Consider the following 20,773-nt stretch of genomic DNA (forward strand, 5'->3'; position numbering starts at 1 on the left):
TCTCCTAGGTGGAAACAGAGCAAGAAAACGTGGGGAGAAACCTCCGTGGGGCCTCTCTAGGAATCTCCTGGGAGGAAACAGGGCCAGAAAAGGCAGGGAGAAACCTCCATGGGGCCTCTAGGAATCTCCTAGGTGGAAACAGGGCAGGAAAACCTGGGGAGAAACCTCCGTGGGGCCTCTCTAGGAATCTCCTGGGAGGAAACAGGGCCGGAAAAGGCGGGGAGAAGCCTCCGTGGGGCCTCTCTAGGAATCTCCTGGGAGGAAACAGGGCAGGAAAACGTGGGGAGAAGTCTCCGTGGGGCCTCTCTAGGAATCTCCTGGGAGGAAACAGGGCAAGAACAGGCGGGGAGAAGCCTCCGTGGGGCCTCTCTAGGAATCTCCTGGGAGGAAACAGGGCAGGAAAACGTGGGGAGAAGCCTCCGTGGGGCCTCTCTAGGAATCTCCTGGGAGGAAACAGGGCAAGAAAAGCCGGGGAGAAGCCTCCGTGAGGCCTCTCCAGGAATCTCCTGGGAGGAAACAGGGCCAGAAAAGGCAGGGAGAAACCTCCATGGGGCCTCTAGGAATCTCCTGGGAGGAAACAGGGCAGGAAAATGTGGGGAGAAACCTCCGTGGGGCCTCTCTAGGAATCTCCTGGGAGGAAACAGGGCCAGAAAAGGCAGGGAGAAACCTCCATGGGGCCTCTAGGAATCTCCTGGGAGGAAACAGGGCAGGAAAACGTGGGGAGAAGCCTCCGTGGGGCCTCTCTAGGAATCTCCTGGGAGGAAACAGGGCAAGAAAATCCGGGGAGAAGCCTCCGTGAGGCCTCTTCAGGAATCTCCTGGGAGGAAACACCCTCCCCTGTGGTTTTCTCCCAATCGCACGCATTATTTGCTTTTACATTGATTCCTATGGGGAAAATGGCTTCTTTTTTACAAACTTTTCTATGTAAGAACCTGGTCACTGAATGAATTTAAGTTTGTAAGCAGAGGCACCACTGTAATGATAATCAGGCCAGACTCGAGTTCAAGAGTTGAACTTGTAGGGGGAGATCCGACGCTCCCGATTGCTCTCTTCTGAAAAATAGCACAAAAAAATGAGAAAAGACAAAGAAAGGCCAATTCTTCTTGTAGAGCAACGGGATGAAGCAGTCTTCCCTGGCGGTGTGTGTTTGTGTGTGTGTGTGTGTGTGTTTTCTCGCCCAGGGTGGGAAATTTTGTGGGTGGGCGGGCAGAGCAGTTCTTGTGCCAATCACCCAGGGTGTCAGCCCACCTGGTGATCTACATTTAGCCTTAATGGGGAAGAGTTGAACGCTGCCTTTTACAGTCTGCGTGAGAGAGAGAGAGAGAGACAATTTGCATCTGTGTCCCGGCCACCCTAGCAACGTCGTCGGAATCAGAACGGGAAGAACTGAGTTTACATTCTCGCCTTGAGAAAGTTGACCAGGATTTGTCACATCGATCTGGCGTCCAGTGTCACCAAAAGCGATGCCATACAGCAGCAGAGGCATTTAAAATATATACAATGCTCAAAAAAATAAAGGGGGACACTTAAACAACACAATAGAACTCCAAATCTATCGCTCTCTCTTTTGCCTCCCCACCCCCCTTTCTGGGCTCTGGATATGTTTCTCCTATCACAGTAAATGAGGTTGAATGTTTATAATTTTAGAAGAGCTGTGTGTGTACATACACATACAATTTATATAGTAGATAATGTATATTTTTGTGCGCCTACGTGTAATACATACGTGCACATATGGCGCATGAACATAGAAAAAGAGTATATTTTGGATGTTCAGTAATGCTAAATAGACTGCTCACAAAAATTAAAGGGGACATTGAAACCACACAATAGAACTCCAAGTCAATCAAAATTCTGTGAAATCAAACTGTCCACTTAGGAAGCAACACGGATTGACCATCAATTTCACAGGTTGTCAGCACATTCAACTTTGTACAGAACAAAGTGTTCAATGAGAATATTTCATTCATTCAGATCTAGGATGTGTTCTTTGAATGTTCCCTTTAATTTTTTTTTGAGCAGTGTATATAAAAAGCATTGTAAAAAATCAAAATGCACAAACCACACGGGATCGACCACAGTGTGGAATGTCTAGGACCCCCCCAGACCTGGTCTTGAGGAGGGAGGGGGGCTCCATAGCAGCTTTGTCGGCTGAGGAACTCTACAAAGTCTTAAAGTTGCCAAAATTGGAGACCCTCGACTTAAATGACCTTTCTGGCCTCTTCCAACTCTATCATTCCTGGCTGGCTGAGGAATTCTGGGAGCTGAAGTCCACAATTCTTTCAAGAGTGGGCAAGGTTGGAGACCCCTGCTCCATAGGAGAGGTGCCTCGATAGAGAAAGGTTTGGGGAGACTTCCTACCTACCCCCTCTTCTGAAACCGGAGTTGGACCGATCTATCCTGCCTGCAGTGGACGGGGACACCAGAGCCTCCTGGTCATCAGGATTATCTGACCACAAGCAAAGCTCCCTATCGCAGCAATTGGCAACATCAGGTCCGAGGTGTGATCCCAGTTCCATGTCAGGCTCTGGGTGACCCGAGAGAGAAGCCCACGGGTGTCGGACTGGTTCCCAAAACCCAAGTCTTCCCATTGTCCGTCCCCACCCCCCCTAACACCAGCTGCCAGCAGATTGGCAGATCGAATCTCGGTAGGCTCAAGGTTGACTCAGCCTTCCGTCCTTCCAAGGTGGGTCAAATGAGGGCCTGGATTGTTGGGGGCAATAAGATGACTCTGTAAATTGCTTAGAGAGGGCTGTAAAGCACTGTGAAGCAGTATATAAGTCTAAATGCTATTGCTATTCCTTCCTTCTTTCCTTCCTCCCTCCCTCCCTTCCTCAAGGTTGACTCATCCTTCCATCCTTCTAAAGTCAGTAGAATGAGGACCCCAGATTGTTGGGGGCAAGTGGTTGACTCTAAACCACTAAGAGGGCTGCAAAGCACTGTGAAGCGGTATATAAGTCTAAATCCTATTCCTTCCTTCCTCCCTTCCTTCCCTTCCCTCCCTCCCTTCCTCAAGGTTGACTCATCCTTCCATCCTTCTAAAGTCAGTAGAATGAGGACCCAGATTGTTGGGGGCAAGTGGTTGACTCTAAACCACTAAGAGGGCTGCAAAGCACTGTGAAGCGGTATATAAGTCTAAATCCTATTCCTTCCTTCCTTCCTCCCTTCCCTTCCCTTCCCTCCCTCCCTTCCTCAAGGTTGACTCATCCTTCCATCCTTCTAAAGTCAGTAGAATGAGGACCCAGATTGTTGGGGGCAAGTGGTTGACTCTAAACCACTAAGAGGGCTGCAAAGCACTGTGAAGCGGTATATAAGTCTAAATCCTATTCCTTCCTTCCTCCCTTCCTTCCCTTCCCTTCCCTCCCTCCCTTCCTCAAGGTTGACTCATCCTTCCATCCTTCTAAAGTCAGTAGAATGAGGACCCAGATTGTTGGGGGCAAGTGGTTGACTCTAAACCACTAAGAGGGCTGCAAAGCACTGTGAAGCGGTATATAAGTCTAAATCCTATTCCTTCCTTCCTTCCTCCCTTCCTTCCCTTCCCTTCCCTCCCTCCCTTCCTCAAGGTTGACTCATCCTTCCATCCTTCTAAAGTCAGTAGAATGAGGACCCAGATTGTTGGGGGCAAGTGGTTGACTCTAAACCACTAAGAGGCCTGCAAAGCACTGTGAAGCGGTATATAAGTCTAAATCCTATTCCTTCCTTCCTTCCTCCCTTCCTTCCCTTCCCTTCCCTCCCTCCCTTCCTCAAGGTTGACTCATCCTTCCATCCTTCTAAAGTCAGTAGAATGAGGACCCAGATTGTTGGGGGCAAGTGGTTGACTCTAAACCACTAAGAGGGCTGCAAAGCACTGTGAAGCGGTATATAAGTCTAAATCCTATTCCTTCCTTCCTTCCTCCCTTCCTTCCCTTCCCTTCCCTCCCTCCCTTCCTCAAGGTTGACTCATCCTTCCATCCTTCTAAAGTCAGTAGAATGAGGACCCAGATTGTTGGGAGCAAGTGGTTGACTCTAAACCACTAAGAGGGCTGCAAAGCACTGTGAGAAGCGGTATATAAGTCTAAATCCTATTCCTTCCTTCCTCCCTTCCTTCCCTTCCCTTCCCTCCCTCCCTTCCTCAAGGTTGACTCATCCTTCCATCCTTCTAAAGTCAGTAGAATGAGGACCCAGATTGTTGGGGGCAAGTGGTTGACTCTAAACCACTAAGAGGCCTGCAAAGCAGTATAAAGCGGTATATAAGTGTAAATGCTATTGCTAAAGTAGCATCAAAGCAAGTGGGCTGTTCTTCCTTCGGGCTCCCAGAAGGGCAGGCAAAAGTGATTTCCATGGGGAAGGGGTCTACCACTCTGATGTAGCCCCCTCCCCTTGCCCCCAGACAGCCCTCAAACTCCACAGAGGTATATATATATATAGCGAGGTCCAAAAGCAACCCATTGCAATCTTGCTTATTTAGCCCTGCTGCTTTGGAGGGACATGGGGGGTCCCAAAAGATTTATCTGTCCTGCCACCGTCTTTCCTGCCCAGTACCACCTATTGCAATATCTCCATGACGGGTTTCCGGAGAGATTTGCAGACCCCAAAGAGCTGGCATGACTGAAAGCCCACCCACCCCGTCATCTATTTCCAGCTTTGTGGAAAGACTGTGAAAATTGCAGAGGGAGGGGGGACTTTGGAACCCGGCGCCTGGTCTGTTTAGTATCTTGAAGTTGAGCATTTTTCAGAAGGGAGCAAAGGCATCCTGGGCTTCGGGGTGATTTGTTTTGAAAATGTCTCTTAATAAGGAGAGAGAATATTTGAGTCCTTCAGGGGAAGGCGCATAATGGAGAATGTAGCACATCTGAGTAACCGCTGGCTTAATAAACATTTCAATTGGTTTTGGTCTGCTTTTCTCTCCCGGCTGTGAAAAACCCCAGCCAAGGCAGAGTGGAGTCCACAAGAAGGCCTATAAATCTAATAACGAATAATAATAATAATTTCCCATGTTGTCGGAAAAGTATTAAACCTACAGGCTGGACAAGACGTACGTGTGAAGGGTTTTGCAAGTTACAGATTTCTGTAAACCACCAATTTCTACAGCTGGGGAAAAAGGGAAAACACACCACCAGGTAAAGCAGAGGCTGATGTTCTATTAAAAAGTTTTTTACTTTTCCCCCACCCTGCCCTCAAAGCAACTGGATCCCCCTGGATCACAAATGCCATTAACGGAGAAAAACCGAACACAAGAATCTCTTTAACAACCGAGTTTGCTGTTGGAAAACAACTTGGGGGGTGGGGGGGGAGGTTGAAGCCAGGGGGGCTTTTCCAAGAAACCTTAACAAAAGTTCAACATGTATAATACAAGCTAGCCCCCTGTGTTTTGTACAATCATTTATACAAATTTGAATTAAGAGGTTAAAAACTGGAGAGACAGCACTTTTCACAACAATGGCACTTGATGTAGTGTATACTGACTTCCCACCCTCCTCTTTTAAAAAAAAATAGTTTATAACAACTCTTTAAACAAAAAAAAACCCTCCTTAACTTGCAGAGGGGGTTAAAAGCCGCCAATATTTTAATGCTTTTCCAGGAGACTGGCTGTAACGGAAAAGCTCTAAAAATTAAGGAAAAGGGGGGCTTTATATACGGGGAAAAATGAATGACGCTGTCATCCTTTTATCTGTACACCATTTTTCCGTCTTTGCCCCACATGCCTTACGGTGTTGCTCGAGTACACAAAGCCGTGTACAAAACATGCTATTTCCCCTACGCCCACCCCTCCTCTCATAAAAGTATTCCCCGGTTTTCCCTTCCGCCCCCCATCAAAAGTGGGGAAATAAATCTATCCCGATTGGTCGGTGTCTCGTCCGACATCCGTTCTCCTTCCTCCCCCCTCCAACCCCGGAAACATTTGGCAACGCGAAACCCAAGTCAAAACGCCGGAGATGCGTTCGAGAACTTTTGCATAAATAACTCTTTAAAGGGGATTTGTACAAAAATAAGTTTTGCATAAGGTCAAGGTGTAAACGGGAAGAAGAAAAGGAACCAAACCCAACCACGGTTCCCGTAGGCAGAAAAACGCAGGGGACGGGCCCACCTTTAGCGGCGTGGAACTAACGTTGCGCTTTGGAGGCCCTGCGCAAAGTCTTCGTCTATGCGCTCCGCCCGCAGTTCTGAGTTGGCGTGTTTGTATCTTTCCCGGCACATGAAAATCCCAGGAAACGAAACAGGCGGCCCGCCAGAGCACTAAAATGGCTAACCGGGGCTTGCCGTAAGTTCCCGCCCATTCTGTTGTCTCGACATCTACGCCGCGTGTACGGGGGGGAAGAGCATCTTCCTTCAGAGCCCTTCCCCACCGCCCCTCATGCTCTCTATTTACAAGCTCTGTCTATGCCAAATACTACGAACACAGCTTCTTCAGGAGTTTCTCTTCCGTTTGGCTGAACTGGACGCTGACCGACATTTCGGCAATGAACTGCTCGCAGCCTTCTCGGCTGACCTGCTTGCAGTAACGGAGGTCGATGCGGCAGATGCTCCCGCAGCGCTTGAAGTACGACAGGCACTGGTCCGTCACCCGGTTGCAGTCTGCAAGCGAAAGAGAGGAAGGGGCTCAATTCAGGGACCATTTAAAGTAGGCGGTGTTGTACATACAGTGTTCCCTCGATTTTCACGGGGGATGCGTTCCAAGACTGCCCGCGAAAGTCGAATTTCCGCGAAGTACAGATGCGGAAGTAAATACACTATTTTTGGCTATGAACAGTATCACAAGCCTTCCCTTAACACTTTAAACCCCTAAAGTGCAATTTCCCATTCACTTAGCAACCATTTAGATCATTACTCACCATGTTTATTTATTAAAATTTATTTAAAAAAATATTTATTAAAGTCGGATGAAAGTTTGGCGATGACATGTGACGTCATTGGGCGGGAAAAACCCTGGTATAGGAAAAAAACCCGCAAAGTATTTTTTAATTAATATTTTTGAAAAACTGTGGTATAGACTTTTCGCAAAGTTCGAACCCATGAAAATCGAGGGAACACTGTACTTCTGGTCAGTTGGAGGATCATGAAGAGCTTGAGGACTCTGATACAGATAGTGTTTATGAATTAGTGGCAGGCCCTGGGTTACAGGTATCGGAACAGATGGGAGGTCAGCCACAGGATGTTGCTATGAGTCCAGACTCCAGTGAAGAGGAGACAGACAATCGCTGGTTAAATCCTCACTTCAGAAGAGTTCAAAGGCGCAGGGAGCAAGTGTTATGGAAAAGATATTAAGGGGAGGAATGGGTTAATTACTGGAGTGATGTATTCGTCACGTCAGGGCGCCAGCGGGGAAGAAGGGCGGAGTTTTCAACATTGTAAATCTATCATGGGACGTGTGTCATTTTGGCTCTGGAGTGAGTTAGCTTATTCTTTGTTATTTCACGGCTATTTCTGATGCTTTTAAAAAAAAAATATTTTTATTAAATTTTTATTACAACAAATAAAGAAACAAAGAGAAAACTTAAAGAAAAAGTGCCCAACACCAATAAACCCCACCACCATTTAGGGGGTTAAATTATTTCCAATAAATTTCAATTTCTTCCTTAGCTCCGGTTTACATTTCTTTACATACAAAAAGTGATTGGAATTTATTTTTCACATTGTCGTCATAAATTCTACTTAAGATATAACGTTTCACCTTATTCCATCGTGCCATCAGCTTCTCCAATTTGTTTTCATCAAAGTTATTTCATCTTATTTCCATAAATTTCGAAGTGGATGTGGTCCACCCTGTACCAGTACCAATTCTGGATTGTCCATTTATTGCTATCCTTCCACCCTAATACCACTACTGCTTGAGCGCTTTCCAAAGCTGCTGTTTTGATTTCTTTAAATTCTCGTAATTCCCCATGTTTAATTAGTGTTGCTAATTCTTTTTGATGCTTTTGAACTGCTCTGTATAGACATAAATCTTAAGATAAGGGAGGAGGCATGGAGGAATGTTTGTGTGCTCTAATTGCTAAAGATAAAGAGGGAGGAATGTGACTGTCTGTATTCCATTTTGGAATACAGGAGGAGAGGAGAATAAAAATGGATTTTTTTTTGTTTATGAAATCCTGCATTCAGTAAGCGTTATTCCCAATGTAACTGAAGTTCTACCAGAATCCAGAACAGGCGGTAGGGGTTTTTTTTCATGCTTATAACCAAGGCCGCTTCCCCCTGTTGATTATGTCATCAAAATTTTGATGCTTGGCTCAGATTTCTGTTGGCCGTCACGTCCCAGAGACAGACTGTGTTTTTCAGACTATAAGATGCACCTTTATTCTCCCTAAAAGAGGCTGAAAATTCAGGTGCATCTTATACAGTGATCCCCCAATCATTGCGAGGGTTCCGTTCCAGGACCCCCCGCAACGAGCGGGTTTTCGCGAAGTAGCGCTGCGGAAGTAAAAACACCATCTGCGCATGCGCAGATGGTGTTTTTACTTCCGCAGCGCTAGCGAGGAGCCGAAGATTGGGGTTCCTGGGAAGGGGACTCAGCTGGGAAGCGGCGCGGCTGTTTTAAAACGTCGCCGCCGGCATGGGGGGCTTGCCAGCACCCCCCGGACCCCCAACCCGGGTTTGGGGGGCTGCTAGGAAGCCCCCCATGCCGGCGGCGACGTTTTAAAACAGCTGTGCGGTTTCCCAACTGAGTCCCGAAGAGAAACGTCAAAGGCGAACTTCCGCGTTTGTCTTCGGGACTCATTGGGAAGCCGCGCGGCTGTTTTAAAACGTCACCGCCGGCATGGGGGGCTTGCCAGCACCCCCCCGAACCCGGGTGGCCGGGCGAGCAGCGAGCGAACGGCGGGTGGCCCGGCGAAGGGCGGGCGAGCGGCAAAGGGCGGGCGAGCGGGTGCTGGGGGGGGCTTCTCGCCCTCCCGCCAGCAAGAGGGGGAGCGAACGGCGTGGGCGGGTGAAGGGCGGGCGAGCGGCAGCGAGGAGTTTGCGTGGGCGGTGGGGAAACTCCTCGCTGATGCCCGCCGCTCGCCCTCCCGCCAGCAAGAGGGGGAAGACCCAGGGAAGCCGCCCAGCAGCTGATCTGCCCGGCGCCATCTACGCATGCGTGGCCATAGAAAAAGGGCACGCATGCGCAGATGGTGTTTTGACTTCCGGGTTGAAAAATCGCGATTTAGCCCGTTCGCAATGATCGGGATCGCAATACCCGGGGGATCACTGTACTCTTTAGATTTTTTTTTCTTCCCCCGGAGCTTCCCCCCCCCAGCCCTAACTAGTTGCTAACGATCATCCCAGTTCTTATTTTGCAGGTTCTTTCATTGTTACTCAGTGCAAATAATATTTTCTAAGCCCTAAATCTTTGCAGGTTTTTTTTCATTGCTTTAACTTGCTCCAAATAAGTTTCTTTCCAGCCCTAACCAGGTGCTAATGATTTTCCCAGCTCTTACTGGCTTGCAAGCTCTTTCATTGTTACTCTCTGCAAAGAATGTTTTCCAAACCCTGTTTTTGCAGGGTTTTTTCATTGCTCTAACTTGCTCCAAATGTTTCTTTCCAGCCCTAACCAGGTGCTAATGATTTTCCCAGCTCTTACTGGCTTGCAAGCTCTTTCATTGTTACTCTCTGCGAATAATATTTTCCAAGCCCTAACTCTTTGCAGGGTTTTTTCATTGCTCTACTTCCTCCAAATGTTTCTTTCCAGCCCTAACCAGGTGCTAACAATGTTCCCAGCTCTTACTGGCTTGCAAGCTCTTTCATTGTTACTCTCTCTGGATAAGGTTTTTTTTAAAGCCCTTAACCAGGAGATAAAATAATGTGCTGAAACTGACTAGACTAAGGACACTAGCCAGATGAATATTTGTTAAGCAGATTCTTTTCCCTATTTTCCTCCCCCAAAACTAAGGTGCGTCTCATACTCCGAAAAATACGGCAGTTGCTTCTATAGCTCCTTGTTCCCTTACCACTTTTACCAATCCAACAGGATTTATCTCTCTGGGCCTGTTTTGGAAAGCAAATCGAGAGGGCTTTCCAAGGACTCTACCTGTTGAATCCCTCCTGGCCTACCTTTCAAAACAACCTCGGTGAGGGAGTCCCGTGTGGTGGTCCCCACCGCCGTTAACAAGTTGATAGACTGGTCCGTGACGTGGTTGCAGTAGCTGAGATTGAGCTTGGATAGGAGAGGCATGTGACGGATAATCAGTCGCAGAGAAGCGTCGGTGATATCCAAGCCAGACAGGCGGAGATCGGTAATGTTCCGTAGCTTGCTTCGGTTGTCGATTTGGCCTGCGCGAGTTAACAAAAGGCAGCAAAAAAAGTCTTGTTGTCATTTCATCTGTAGAGGCTGCTAGGACTCAATAGGTAAAGTTCATCACCTGGAGGCTCGACTACTGTAACGCACTCTACATGGGGCGACCTTTGAAAAGTGTTCGGAAACTTCAGATCGTGCAGAATGCAGCTGCGAGAGCAATCATGGGCTTCCCAAGATATGCCCATGTTACACCAACACTCTGCAGTCTGCATTGGTTGCCGATCAGTTTCCGGTCACAATTCAAAGTGTTGGTTATGACCTATAAAGCCCTTCATGACATCGGACCAGGTTATCTCAGGGACCGCCTTCTGCTGCACGAATCCCAGCGACCAGTTAGATCCCACAGAGTGGGTCTTCTCCGGGTCCCGTCAACAAAACAATGTCGGTTGGTGGGGCCCAGGGGAAGAGCCTTCTCTGTGGCGGCCCCAGCCCTCTGGAACCAACTCCCCCCAGAGATTAGAATAGCCCCCACCCTCCTCGCCTTTCGTAAGCTCCTCAAAACCCACCTCTGCCGTTAGGCATGGGGGAACTAAGATAATCTTTCCCCCTAGGCTGCTACAATTTATGCATGGTATGTTTGTATGTATGATTGGTTTTATAACAAGGGTTTTTAGCTGTTTTAGCATTGGATTGTTACATTCTGTTTTTATCACTGTTGTTAGCCGCCCCGAGTCCACGGAGAGGCATACAAATCCAATAAATAAATAAAATAAATAAATAAACAAAGTTCCCGCTCTGTCCAGTAGTAAGTTTTTATTTTTAATTTTTCTAATTGATCATAATTAACTATTTATAATAATAATTATTATTTGTTATATGGCTTTTCCAGCAGGCCTGGAATTAGAATTGCCTGTAAGTATGCATGTTTTTTTTAATGATATTGTTTTTTATTTCACTGTTGATTTTAAGAACATAAAAAGAGTTATGCTCAATCAGGCCAAAGCCCATCGAGTCCAGCATTCTGTGTCCCACAGTGGACCACTAATTGTCCGTGGGGATCTTGAGCAGAAAGAGAAGGCAGAACCCTCCCTTTCCTTTGACCCCCAACAAATGGGACCCAAGGGAACCCTGCCTGCCTCAACCAACATAGAAACGGCACTTGGACATCTGTTTCGATAACCACTGATACACTTGGCATCCATGCATCTGTCTAATCCTGCCTTGATTTTATTGTTATATTCTAATTGTCTTTTATTGCTGTTGTATTTATGATTGCTGTTAGTCGCTCTTAATCCGTTTTTGGAGTGAGTGGTATATAAATTAAATTAAAATTAGATTAAAAAATTGATATTTGTATGAATATGAAGCTGAAAATAAAATAAAAAAATTATATTTAAAAAACAACAACAACCAAGACCTTCAAATATGAGAAACCTGCCAGTTTTATATAAGAAAACAGAAACCCAAGTTTAGTTGCTGGAGTCCAAAATTGGGGATTATTCACCTGGTCGGTTGTCAGTTGGGGGCGACAGGAGGTCTCGCATCTGGGCATCCTTCAGGCCTTCCACCCACTGGGTGTCCAGAGTTCGAAGAAGGGGACAACTGGAGCTGCAGAGGGCCGACACGGCAATCCACGAGCACCCAGCCAAAAGCAGATCCCGGAGACCTGCAGGGGACGGGAGAATGCAACCCTCAAAAGCGGCCGTAACTTCAAGGCAATCTAAAACACATCTGTTAGGTCCCCCCCCCCCCCCCAGTTAAAATACAAGCCTTCTTTCCCCTGCCCCCATTGCAATCCATCACATAGAAACATAGAAGACTGACGGCAGAAAAAGACCTCATGGTCCATCTTGTCTGCCCTTATACTATTTCCTGTATTTTATCTTACAATGGATATATGTTTATCCCAGGCAGGTTTAAATTCAGTTACTATGGATTTACCAACCACGTCTGCTGGAAGTTTGTTCCAAGGATCTACTACTCTTTCAGTAAAATAATGTTTTCTCACGTTGCTTTTGATCTTTTCCCCAACTAACTTCAGATTGTGCCCCCTTGTTCCTGTGTCCACTTTCCTATTAAAAACACTTCCCTCCTGAAGCTTATTTAACCCTTTAACATATTTAAATGTTTCGATCATGTCCCCCCTTTCCCTTCTGTCCTCCAGACTCTACAGATTGAGTTCATGAAGTCTTTCCTGATACGTTTTATGCTTAAGACCTTCCACCGTTTTTGTAAACCATCTTTGGACCCGTTCAGTTTTGTCAATATCTTTTTGTAGGTGAGGTCTCCAGAACTGAACACAGTATTACAGTGTTCCCTCGATTTTCGCAGGTTCCAGCTTCGCGAAATGTCTATACCACGGTTTTTCAAAAGTATTAATTTAAAAATACTTCGCGGGTTTTTTCCCTATACCACGGTTTTTCTCGCTCGATGACGTCACATGTCATCGCCAAACTTTCATCTGCCTTTAATAAATATTTTTTTTAATAAACTTTAATAAATAAACATGGTGAGTAATAATCTAAATGGTTGCTAAGGGAATATGAAATGGTAATTTAGGGGTTTAAAGTGTTAAGGGAAGGCTTGTGATACTGTTCATAGCCAAAAATAGTGTATTTACTTCCGCATCGCTACTTCGCGGAAATTCGACTTTCGCGGGCGGTCTCGGAACGCATCCCCAGCGAAAATCGAGGGAACACCGTATTCCAAATATGGTCTCACCAGAGCTCTATATAAGGGGATCACAATCTCCCTCTTCCTGCTTGTTATACCTCTAGCTATGCAGCCAAGCATCCTACTTGCTTTTCCTACTGCCCGACCACACTGCTCACCCATTTTGAGACTGTCGGAAATCACTACTCCTAAATCCTTCTCTTCTGAAGTTTTGTGCTAACACAGAACTGCTATTGCAATACTCAGATTGAGGATTCCTTTTCCCCAAGTGCAATATTTTACATTTGGAAACATTAAACTGCAGTTTCCATTGCTTTGACCCTTTATCTAGTAAAGCTAAATCATTTACCATATTACAGACCCCTCCAGGAATATCAACCCTATTGCACACTTTAGAGTCATCGTCAAATAGGCAAACCTTCCCTACCAAACCTTCCCCTATGTCACTCACAAACATATTAAAAAGAATAGGACCCAGAACAGACCCTTGTGGCACACCGCTTGTAACCTGTCTCTGCTCAGAATACTCGCATATATGGTCGAATTAGGTGTGGAAAAAAACTTTCTGAGCATTGTATCTTCAGACCTGTCACATTTAATGCTGTGGGAAACTGGGAGGGGGGGACTGGATGGAGCTGGCAAGATATGTAGTAGTCAAAATAACATTCCTTTCTCCAAGAGTCAAGGTCGTACTGCCCTTCTCCTGGAGGGGTGTTCCTGGGAGGGATGGTGCATTGATTGGATGATGGGATGGACAAGTGGGTGCTGGGACAGGGGACTGGACTTTCTTTTGGGTGTGGGATATCTCAAGCCTCCGTGCTTTCTTTCTTTGGGGGTGCTACTTGGAATACCAACGGTCAGATTACAAAGGGTGATTTGGTCTCAGATCCCCCCACTTCCTTGCCCTTGGTTCTCAAGGGGAAAGAATTTTGTTTTGTCTACATTTCCCTCAGCTATCTCTATGTCTCCCACTGCCGCCGCAGGGGCAGCCCTGAAGGCGCCATGGGGAAAAACAGATCCGGGGAAAATAAAACTAGACAGGCATCGCTAAAGTGGGAGCTACCTGGAAGCCGCGTGATAAGCCAGCTCAGCTGCTTTTTGGAGATATTGGTCCAGCTCAGATCTAGCACCACCGGCTGCCTTCGGATGATACCGCTCAGCATCAGCGGAGTGATGGATTTACAATGGTTGAGGTCTATTTTGGTCCACAGCCTTTTATCGCAGCACCTGGAAGGGAGGCAAAACGGCATTCAGTTTTGGTCGCCACGATGCAAAAAGGAGAAGAGCCTTCTCTGTGGCGGCCCTGACCCTCTGGAACCAGCTCCCCCCAGATATCAGGGTTGCCCCCACCCTCCTTGCCTTTCGCAAGCTCCTTAAAACCCATCGGGCATGGGGGGAATAGAAATTTCCCTTCCCCCTAGGCTTATAGAATTTATACATGGTATGCTTGTATGTATGAGTAGTTTTTTAAAATTGGGGTTTTTTAGATAGTCTTTTAATATTAGATTTGTCTACATTGTCTTTTTATATTGTTGTTAGCCGCCCCGAGTCTTCGGAGAGGGGCGGCATACAAATCTAATAAATAAATAAATAAATAAATAAATAAATAAATAAATAAATAAATAAATAAATAAATAAATAAATAAATAAATAAATAAATAAATAAATAAATAAATAAATAAATAAATAAATAAAATGTTGAGACTCTAGGAAAAAGTGCAGAGAAGAGCAACAAAGAGGATTGGGAGGCTAAAACATATGAAGAACGGTTGCAGGAACTGGGCACAGCTACTTTAATCAAAAGAAGGACCAGGGGAGACAGGATAGCAGTCTTCCAATATCTCAGGAGTTGCCATAAAGAAGAGGGAGTCAAGCTATTCTCCAAAGCACCTGAGGGTAGAACAAGAAGCAATGGGTGGAAACTAAAGAAGAAGCAACTTAGAACTAAGGAGGAATTTCCTGACAGTCAGAACAATTAATCAGTGGAACAGACTGCCTCGAGAAGTTGCGAATGCCCCAACACTGGACGTTTTAAAGCAGATGTTGGATAACCAACTGTCTGAAGTAGTGTAGGGTTTCCTGCCTAAGCAGGGGGTTGGACTAGAAGACCTCCAAGGTCCCTTCCAACTCTGCTATTATTATTATTATTATTATTATTATTATTATTATTATTATTATTATTATTATTATTATTATTATTATTATTATAGAATGTCTGGCCTGCAACTTGGAAAGAAATACAAGGCTTGAAACTAAGGTCATTCCTCGGCTTTAACAACGGCGACGGAACCCAACATTTCTGCTGTGAATCGGGAAGAGTTATACAAAGTAGGTTTTGCCCCATTTTATGACTTTCCTTGCCCAAGTGGCTATGTGAACCACTGCAGTTGATAAGTTATAGAAACATAGAAACATAGAAGACTGGCGGCAGAAATAGACCTCCTGGTCCATCTAGTCTGCCCTTATACTATTTCCTGTATTTTATCTTAGGATGGATATATGTTTATCCCAGGCAGGTTTCAATTCAGTTCCTGTGGATTTATCTACCACGTCTGCTGGAAGTTTGTTCCAAGGATCTACTACTCTTTCAGTAAAATAATATTTTTTCATGTTGCCTTTGATCTTTCCCGCAACTAAGTTCAGATTGTGTCCCCTTGTTCTTGTGTTCACTTTCCTATTAAAAAAACTTCCCTCCTGAACCTTATTTAAATTTAACATATTTAAATGTTTCGATCATGTCCCCCCCCCTTTCCCTTCTGTCCTCCAGACTATTCAGATTGAGTTCATGAAGTCTTTCCTGATACGTTTTATGCTTAAGACCTTCCACCATTCTTGTAGCCCGTCTTTGGACCCCTTCAATTTTGTCAATATCTTTTTGTAGGTGAGGTCTCCAGAACTGGACACAGTATTATTCCAAATGTGGTCTCACCAGCGCTCTATATAGCGGGATCACAATCTCCCTCTTTCTGCTTGTGATACCTCTAGCAAAGCAGCCAAGCATCCTACTTATTAACCTGATTGTTGAGGAACTCCTAAGGAGTCCTCTGATCCTCCCAGTAAGGTGTCCCAATCCTCCCAGTTGCTAACATCTCCCCCTCCCTCTCCCCTATTCCTTACCAGCGGTTCCAGGTCCGGCACACCCTCATGCACACGCAGAGCTCTCTGGGCCGGAGGTACCCGAAGACCGCCATCCACACCTCCCTCTGCATCACGTGGGCCGCTCCGTCGTCCAGCAGGAGCGAGTCCGGAGGGGGGCTGATGGGGGGCGGCCGCACCACGTGCCGCTCCATCTGCATGCACTTGGGGGGCGAGAGGGAAGGAGGGGGCCGGGCGACGGCCCTGGGGGTAGGGGGGTTGCTGCTGCTGCGGAGGCTGGAGATGAGCTGGTGGCGGAGTTCCCGCGGCGTCCCGTTGAAGCCCTTGGTGAGCGGGTGCGGAGGATCCGGGCCGAGGTGGTGCTTGGCCTCTTCGTTCTCGCTCTCCGGCTCCGACTTGATGGGTTGGTGGTCCTCGTTGGACAGGCTTAACTCGGTCTTCTGGATCTCCTGGTTGAGCTCCTTGCTCAGTTCCTTGCTCAGTTCCTTGTTGGGCAGGCGGGCTTTTCGGCGGATCTTGAATTTCTTCTTCTCCCGGGACTCGGGGCCTTCCGTGCTTGGCCCCGCGGTGGGCGAGCTGGAACGCGACTGGTCGCTCTCCTTGGTTTTCGGAGGTTCCTCGGGAAAGGCCTCCCCCCCTTCTTGTTTGAAGCGACGCAGGGGTTTGAGGGCGGCCACCCGGTCATCCGGGGTCTTCCAGGAACGCCTCTGGAAAGGGGGGAAGATACCTCCCGTTATCAAAGGAGAATCAATCGACGGTGGTGCTAAACCATCGTTGGCTCACCCCTCTTGAAGTTCCCAAGGTTGAGGGACATTTCTACACACAGCAGGTAGTCCTTGAATCATAGAAACCTAGAACTGCTGCCTTCTGGCAGAAGATGCAGAACAACTAGAACTCGGACCCCACGTTTCCTGAATAGTTTTTATCCCAGAGCCGTACTCGCACTTAACAACGAACTAAAGGGTCACCATCAGTGAACTGTTGGACAATATTACTCGGTTTGTCATGTAGATGGTTGAGTGGTTCAGGGTGGGGAATTTGTAGTGGGTGGGACATTTTATTCTATTTTTTATTCTATTTTTAAATTTGCCATTCTGATTTTATGTATGGTGGGACTGGTCTCTGGGTGTCACACGACTTTCGTTGCCAATGACAATTCGTTGTTTTGACAATGACAATTTTAAAAAATTATTATTTATTAGAAGATTGACACCAGAAAAGGACCTCCTGGCCCACCTAGTCTGCCCTTATGCCATTTCCTGTATTTTATCTCTGTTTATCCCGGGCATGTTTAAATTCAGTGACTGTGGATTGACCAACCACGTCTGCTGGAAGTTTGTTCCAAGCATCTACGACTCTTTCGGTAAAATAATATTTGCTCACGTTGCTTTTGATCTTTCCCCCAACTAACCTCAGATTGTGTCCCCTTGTTCTGGTGTTCAGTTTCCTATTAAAAACACTTCCCTCCTGGACCTTATTTAACCCTTTCATATATTTAAATGTTTCGATCATGTCCCCCCTTTTCCTTCTGTCCTCCAGACTCTACAGATGGAGTCCATGAAGTCTTTCCTGATACGTTTTATGCTTAAGACCTTCCACCATTCTTGTAGCCCGTCTTTGGACCCCTTCAATTTTGTCAATATCTTTTTGTAGGTGAGGTCTCCAGAACTGGACACAGTATTATTCAAAATGTGGTCTCACCAGCGCTCTATACAGCGAGATCACAATCTCCCTCTTCCTGCTTGTTACACCTCTCACTATGCAGCCAAGCGTTTGACTTGCTTTCCCTACCGCCCGACCGCACTGTTCACCCATTTGGAGACTGTCAGAAATCACTGCCCCTCAATCCTTCTCTTCTGAAGTTTTTGCTAACACACAGCTGCCACTAATTATGGCCACAACATATAATATTAGATTTGTTCTACTATAATATTGTTTTTATTATTTTTGTGAGCCGCCCCGAGTCTTCGGAGAGGGGCGGCATACAAATCTAATTAATAATAATAATAATAATAATAATTATTATTATTATTATTATTATTATTATTATAAAAACAATAAAACACAATGGCAAATCCAATTAATTAAACTAATTAACTAACCTAAAATCCCCAATATTTTTTAAAAAAATTGAACCCAAACGTTTCTGTTGGTAAATGAAACATTTTGTGGGTTTTGCCCAATTCGACATCCTGTTCTTGTCATGGTCATTAAGTGAATCACTGCCAGATGTTCAGTTAGCAACACGGTTGTTCAGTGAATCTGGCGTCTGTGTTGACCGCCTGTCAAAGAGGGTTCAACCCTGGGACGCTGAACCATCTCAAACGAGTCTGCGTTTTAATCACCCCTCCCCCCAAGGATGCCGGCGTGTGAAAAACATAAGTCACCATTTTTAGTGCCGTGTTTAGTGAACAGTCACTAAGTGAACTCGTGTAAGTCGAGGAATACCTGTATAATCACTGGTGTCCTACGGAGAAAATTGGAAGGGGGTCGGGAGGAATCCGTAGAGACGAAGAAAATTACCTTTTTCCTGAACAGCTTCTCTTCTTTCCCCAGTTTTAGCTATGGTCAGAGACGGAAAGAAAGGAAGGAAGGGAGGGAGGGAAGGAAGGAAGGAACGGAGGAAGGGAGTGAAGGAAGGAAGGAGTGAAGGAAGGAAGGGAGGGAGGGAGGGAGGGAAGGAAGGAACAGAGGGAGGGAAGGAAGGAAGGGAGGGAGGGAAGGAAGGAAGGAACAGAGGGAGGGAAGGAAGGAAGGAACGGAGGAAGGGAGTGAAGGAGTGAAGGAAGGAAGGAGTGAAGGAAGGAAGGGAGGGAAGGAAGGAAGGAACAGAGGGAGGGAAGGAAGGAAGGAACAGAGGGAGGGAAGGAAGGAAGGAACGGAGGAAGGGAGTGAAGGAAGGAAGGAAGGAAGGAGTGAAGGAAGGAAGGGAGGGAGGGAAGGAAGGAAGGAACAGAGGGAGGGAAGGAAGGAAGGAACGGAGGAAGGGAGTGAAGGAAGGAAGGAGTGAAGGAAGGAAGGGAGGGAGGGAGGGAAGGAAGGAAGGAATAGAGGGAGGGAAGGAAGGAAGGAGTGAAGGAAGGAAGGAAGGAAGGAAGGAACGGAGGGAAGGAAGGAACGGAGGGAAGGAAGGAACGGAAGGAAGGAAGAAACAGAGGGAAGGAAGGAAGGAACAGAGGGAGGGAAGGAAGGAACGGAGAGAAGGAAGGAAGAAAGGAACGGAGGGAAGGAAGGAAGGAGTGAAGGAAGGAAGGAAGGAAGGAACGGAGGGAAGGAAGGAACGGAGGGAAGGAAGGAACGGAAGGAAGGAAGAAACAGAGGGAAGGAAGGAAGGAAGGAACAGAGGGAGGGAAGGAACGAAGGAAGGAAGGAAGGAAGGAACGGAGGGAAGGAACGAAGGAACAGAGGGAAGGAAGGAAGGACGGAAGGAAGGAAGAAACGGAAGGAAGGAAGAAACGGAGGGAAGGAAGGAAGGAACAGAGGGAAGGAAGGAAGGAACGGAGAGAAGGAAGGAAGCAAGGAACGGAGGGAAGGAAGGAACAGAGGGAAGGAAGGAAGGGAAGGAAGGACGGAAGGAAGGACAGAAGGAAAGACGGAAGGAAGGAACAGAGGGAAGGAAGGAACAGGGGGAAGGAAGGAACAGAAGGAAGGAAGGGAAGGAAGGACGGAAGGAAGGAAGGACGGAAGGAAGGAAGGAAGGAAGGAAGGAAGGAAGGAAGGAAGGAAGGAAGGAAGGAAGACAAAAGAATTTTATTTATTGGAAGTCACTCTTCCCACATGCCACCTGGGGGAAATTCTGGGAATTACCAAATTTTTCAGAGTATAAGATACACCCTTTTCCTCCCTAAAAGAGGCTGAAAATTCACCTGCGGTCTTATATAGCTTCTTTTCCCAGCCCTAAGTAGCTGCTAACGATCTCCCCAGCTCTTCCGTTGCAGGCTCTTTCATTGTTACTCTTTGCGAAGAATGTTTTCCAAGCCCTAAGTTTTTGCAGGGTTTTTTCCATTGCTCTACTTGCTCCCAATGTTTCTTTCCAGGTGCTAACGATGTTCCCAGCTCTTACTGGCTTGCAAGCTCTTTCATTGTTACTCTCAGAATAAAGTTTTTTTAAAGCCCTAACCAGGGGATAAAATAATGTCCTGGACTAAGGACGCTGGCCAGACGAATACCCGGTAGGCAGGTTCTTTTCCCTATTTTCCCTCCCCAAAAAACTAAGGTGCGTCTTATACTCCGAAAAATAAAAGTTTGCAAGGCTTATAAATTACAGAGCTTATGAAACGCTTATGGATCCCCCCCCCCCCCTTACCGGTTCTGCTCACCTGGCCAAAATTTTTCTACATACGTGACCCTACCCATCACCGCTTACCCGCTTCCTCATGGCCGGCTCTTGGGGTTTCTCGAATTTCCGCTTGCGGCGCAGGTGGGCCTCCTCCGAGGACTTCCTCCTCAAGAGGGGGCCCAGGGGGGGCTTCGGCGGCCGCTCTTCGGATTTCTTGCGGGGCGATTCCTCGCACTCCACTTTCCGCTTGGGGATCTCGGGAATCATCACTTCCTTGTTGTCTCGGTTGCTCTTCTGCTCTTTCAGCAAAGACCCCGGCAGGTTGGAGGCGTACTTGAACCCCGGGCCGCGCTTTTGCTTGTACGCCAGAAAGAGACAAAACACACAAGCAAACTTTATATCTTATGCCCCCTTTTTCCCCCCCCTTCTCCTGGAAAGGGTTAATTCTATGGCTAAATTGGGGTGGGTGGGTGTTAGACTCTTTTTTTTAAAAAAAGAAATAAAGGGGTTTTTCTCCCCCCATACATACATAACAC

The 20,773-nt window shown here is 46.7% G+C and overlaps 1 protein-coding gene across 5 annotated transcripts in view; it reads right to left on the bottom strand.

The window, feature by feature from the left end:
• Positions 1–5,117: 5,117 nt before the first annotated feature.
• KDM2B (lysine demethylase 2B) overlaps positions 5,118–20,773 on the bottom strand; it is a 44,102-nt gene continuing 28,446 nt past the window's right edge. For 2 of the 5 annotated variants that reach the window (XM_070763327.1, XM_070763328.1), the window contains 7 exons: positions 20,325–20,594; positions 18,482–18,520; positions 15,980–16,665; positions 13,926–14,089; positions 11,694–11,855; positions 10,006–10,224; positions 5,118–6,555 (listed from right to left, as the gene is read on the bottom strand). In XM_070763327.1, coding sequence (XP_070619428.1) covers positions 6,371–6,555; positions 10,006–10,224; positions 11,694–11,855; positions 13,926–14,089; positions 15,980–16,665; positions 18,482–18,520; positions 20,325–20,594 — 1,725 coding nt within the window. In that variant the 3' untranslated portion in view covers positions 5,118–6,370. Of the gene's footprint in view, positions 6,556–10,005; positions 10,225–11,693; positions 11,856–13,925; positions 14,090–15,979; positions 16,666–18,481; positions 18,521–20,324; positions 20,631–20,773 lie in introns of all 5 variants that reach the window. The other 3 variants (XM_070763325.1, XM_070763329.1, XM_070763326.1) reach the window with 2 other exon arrangements.

Source organism: Erythrolamprus reginae, chromosome 10 (genome assembly GCF_031021105.1).
Source record: "Erythrolamprus reginae isolate rEryReg1 chromosome 10, rEryReg1.hap1, whole genome shotgun sequence".
NCBI lineage: Eukaryota > Metazoa > Chordata > Lepidosauria > Squamata > Dipsadidae > Erythrolamprus > Erythrolamprus reginae.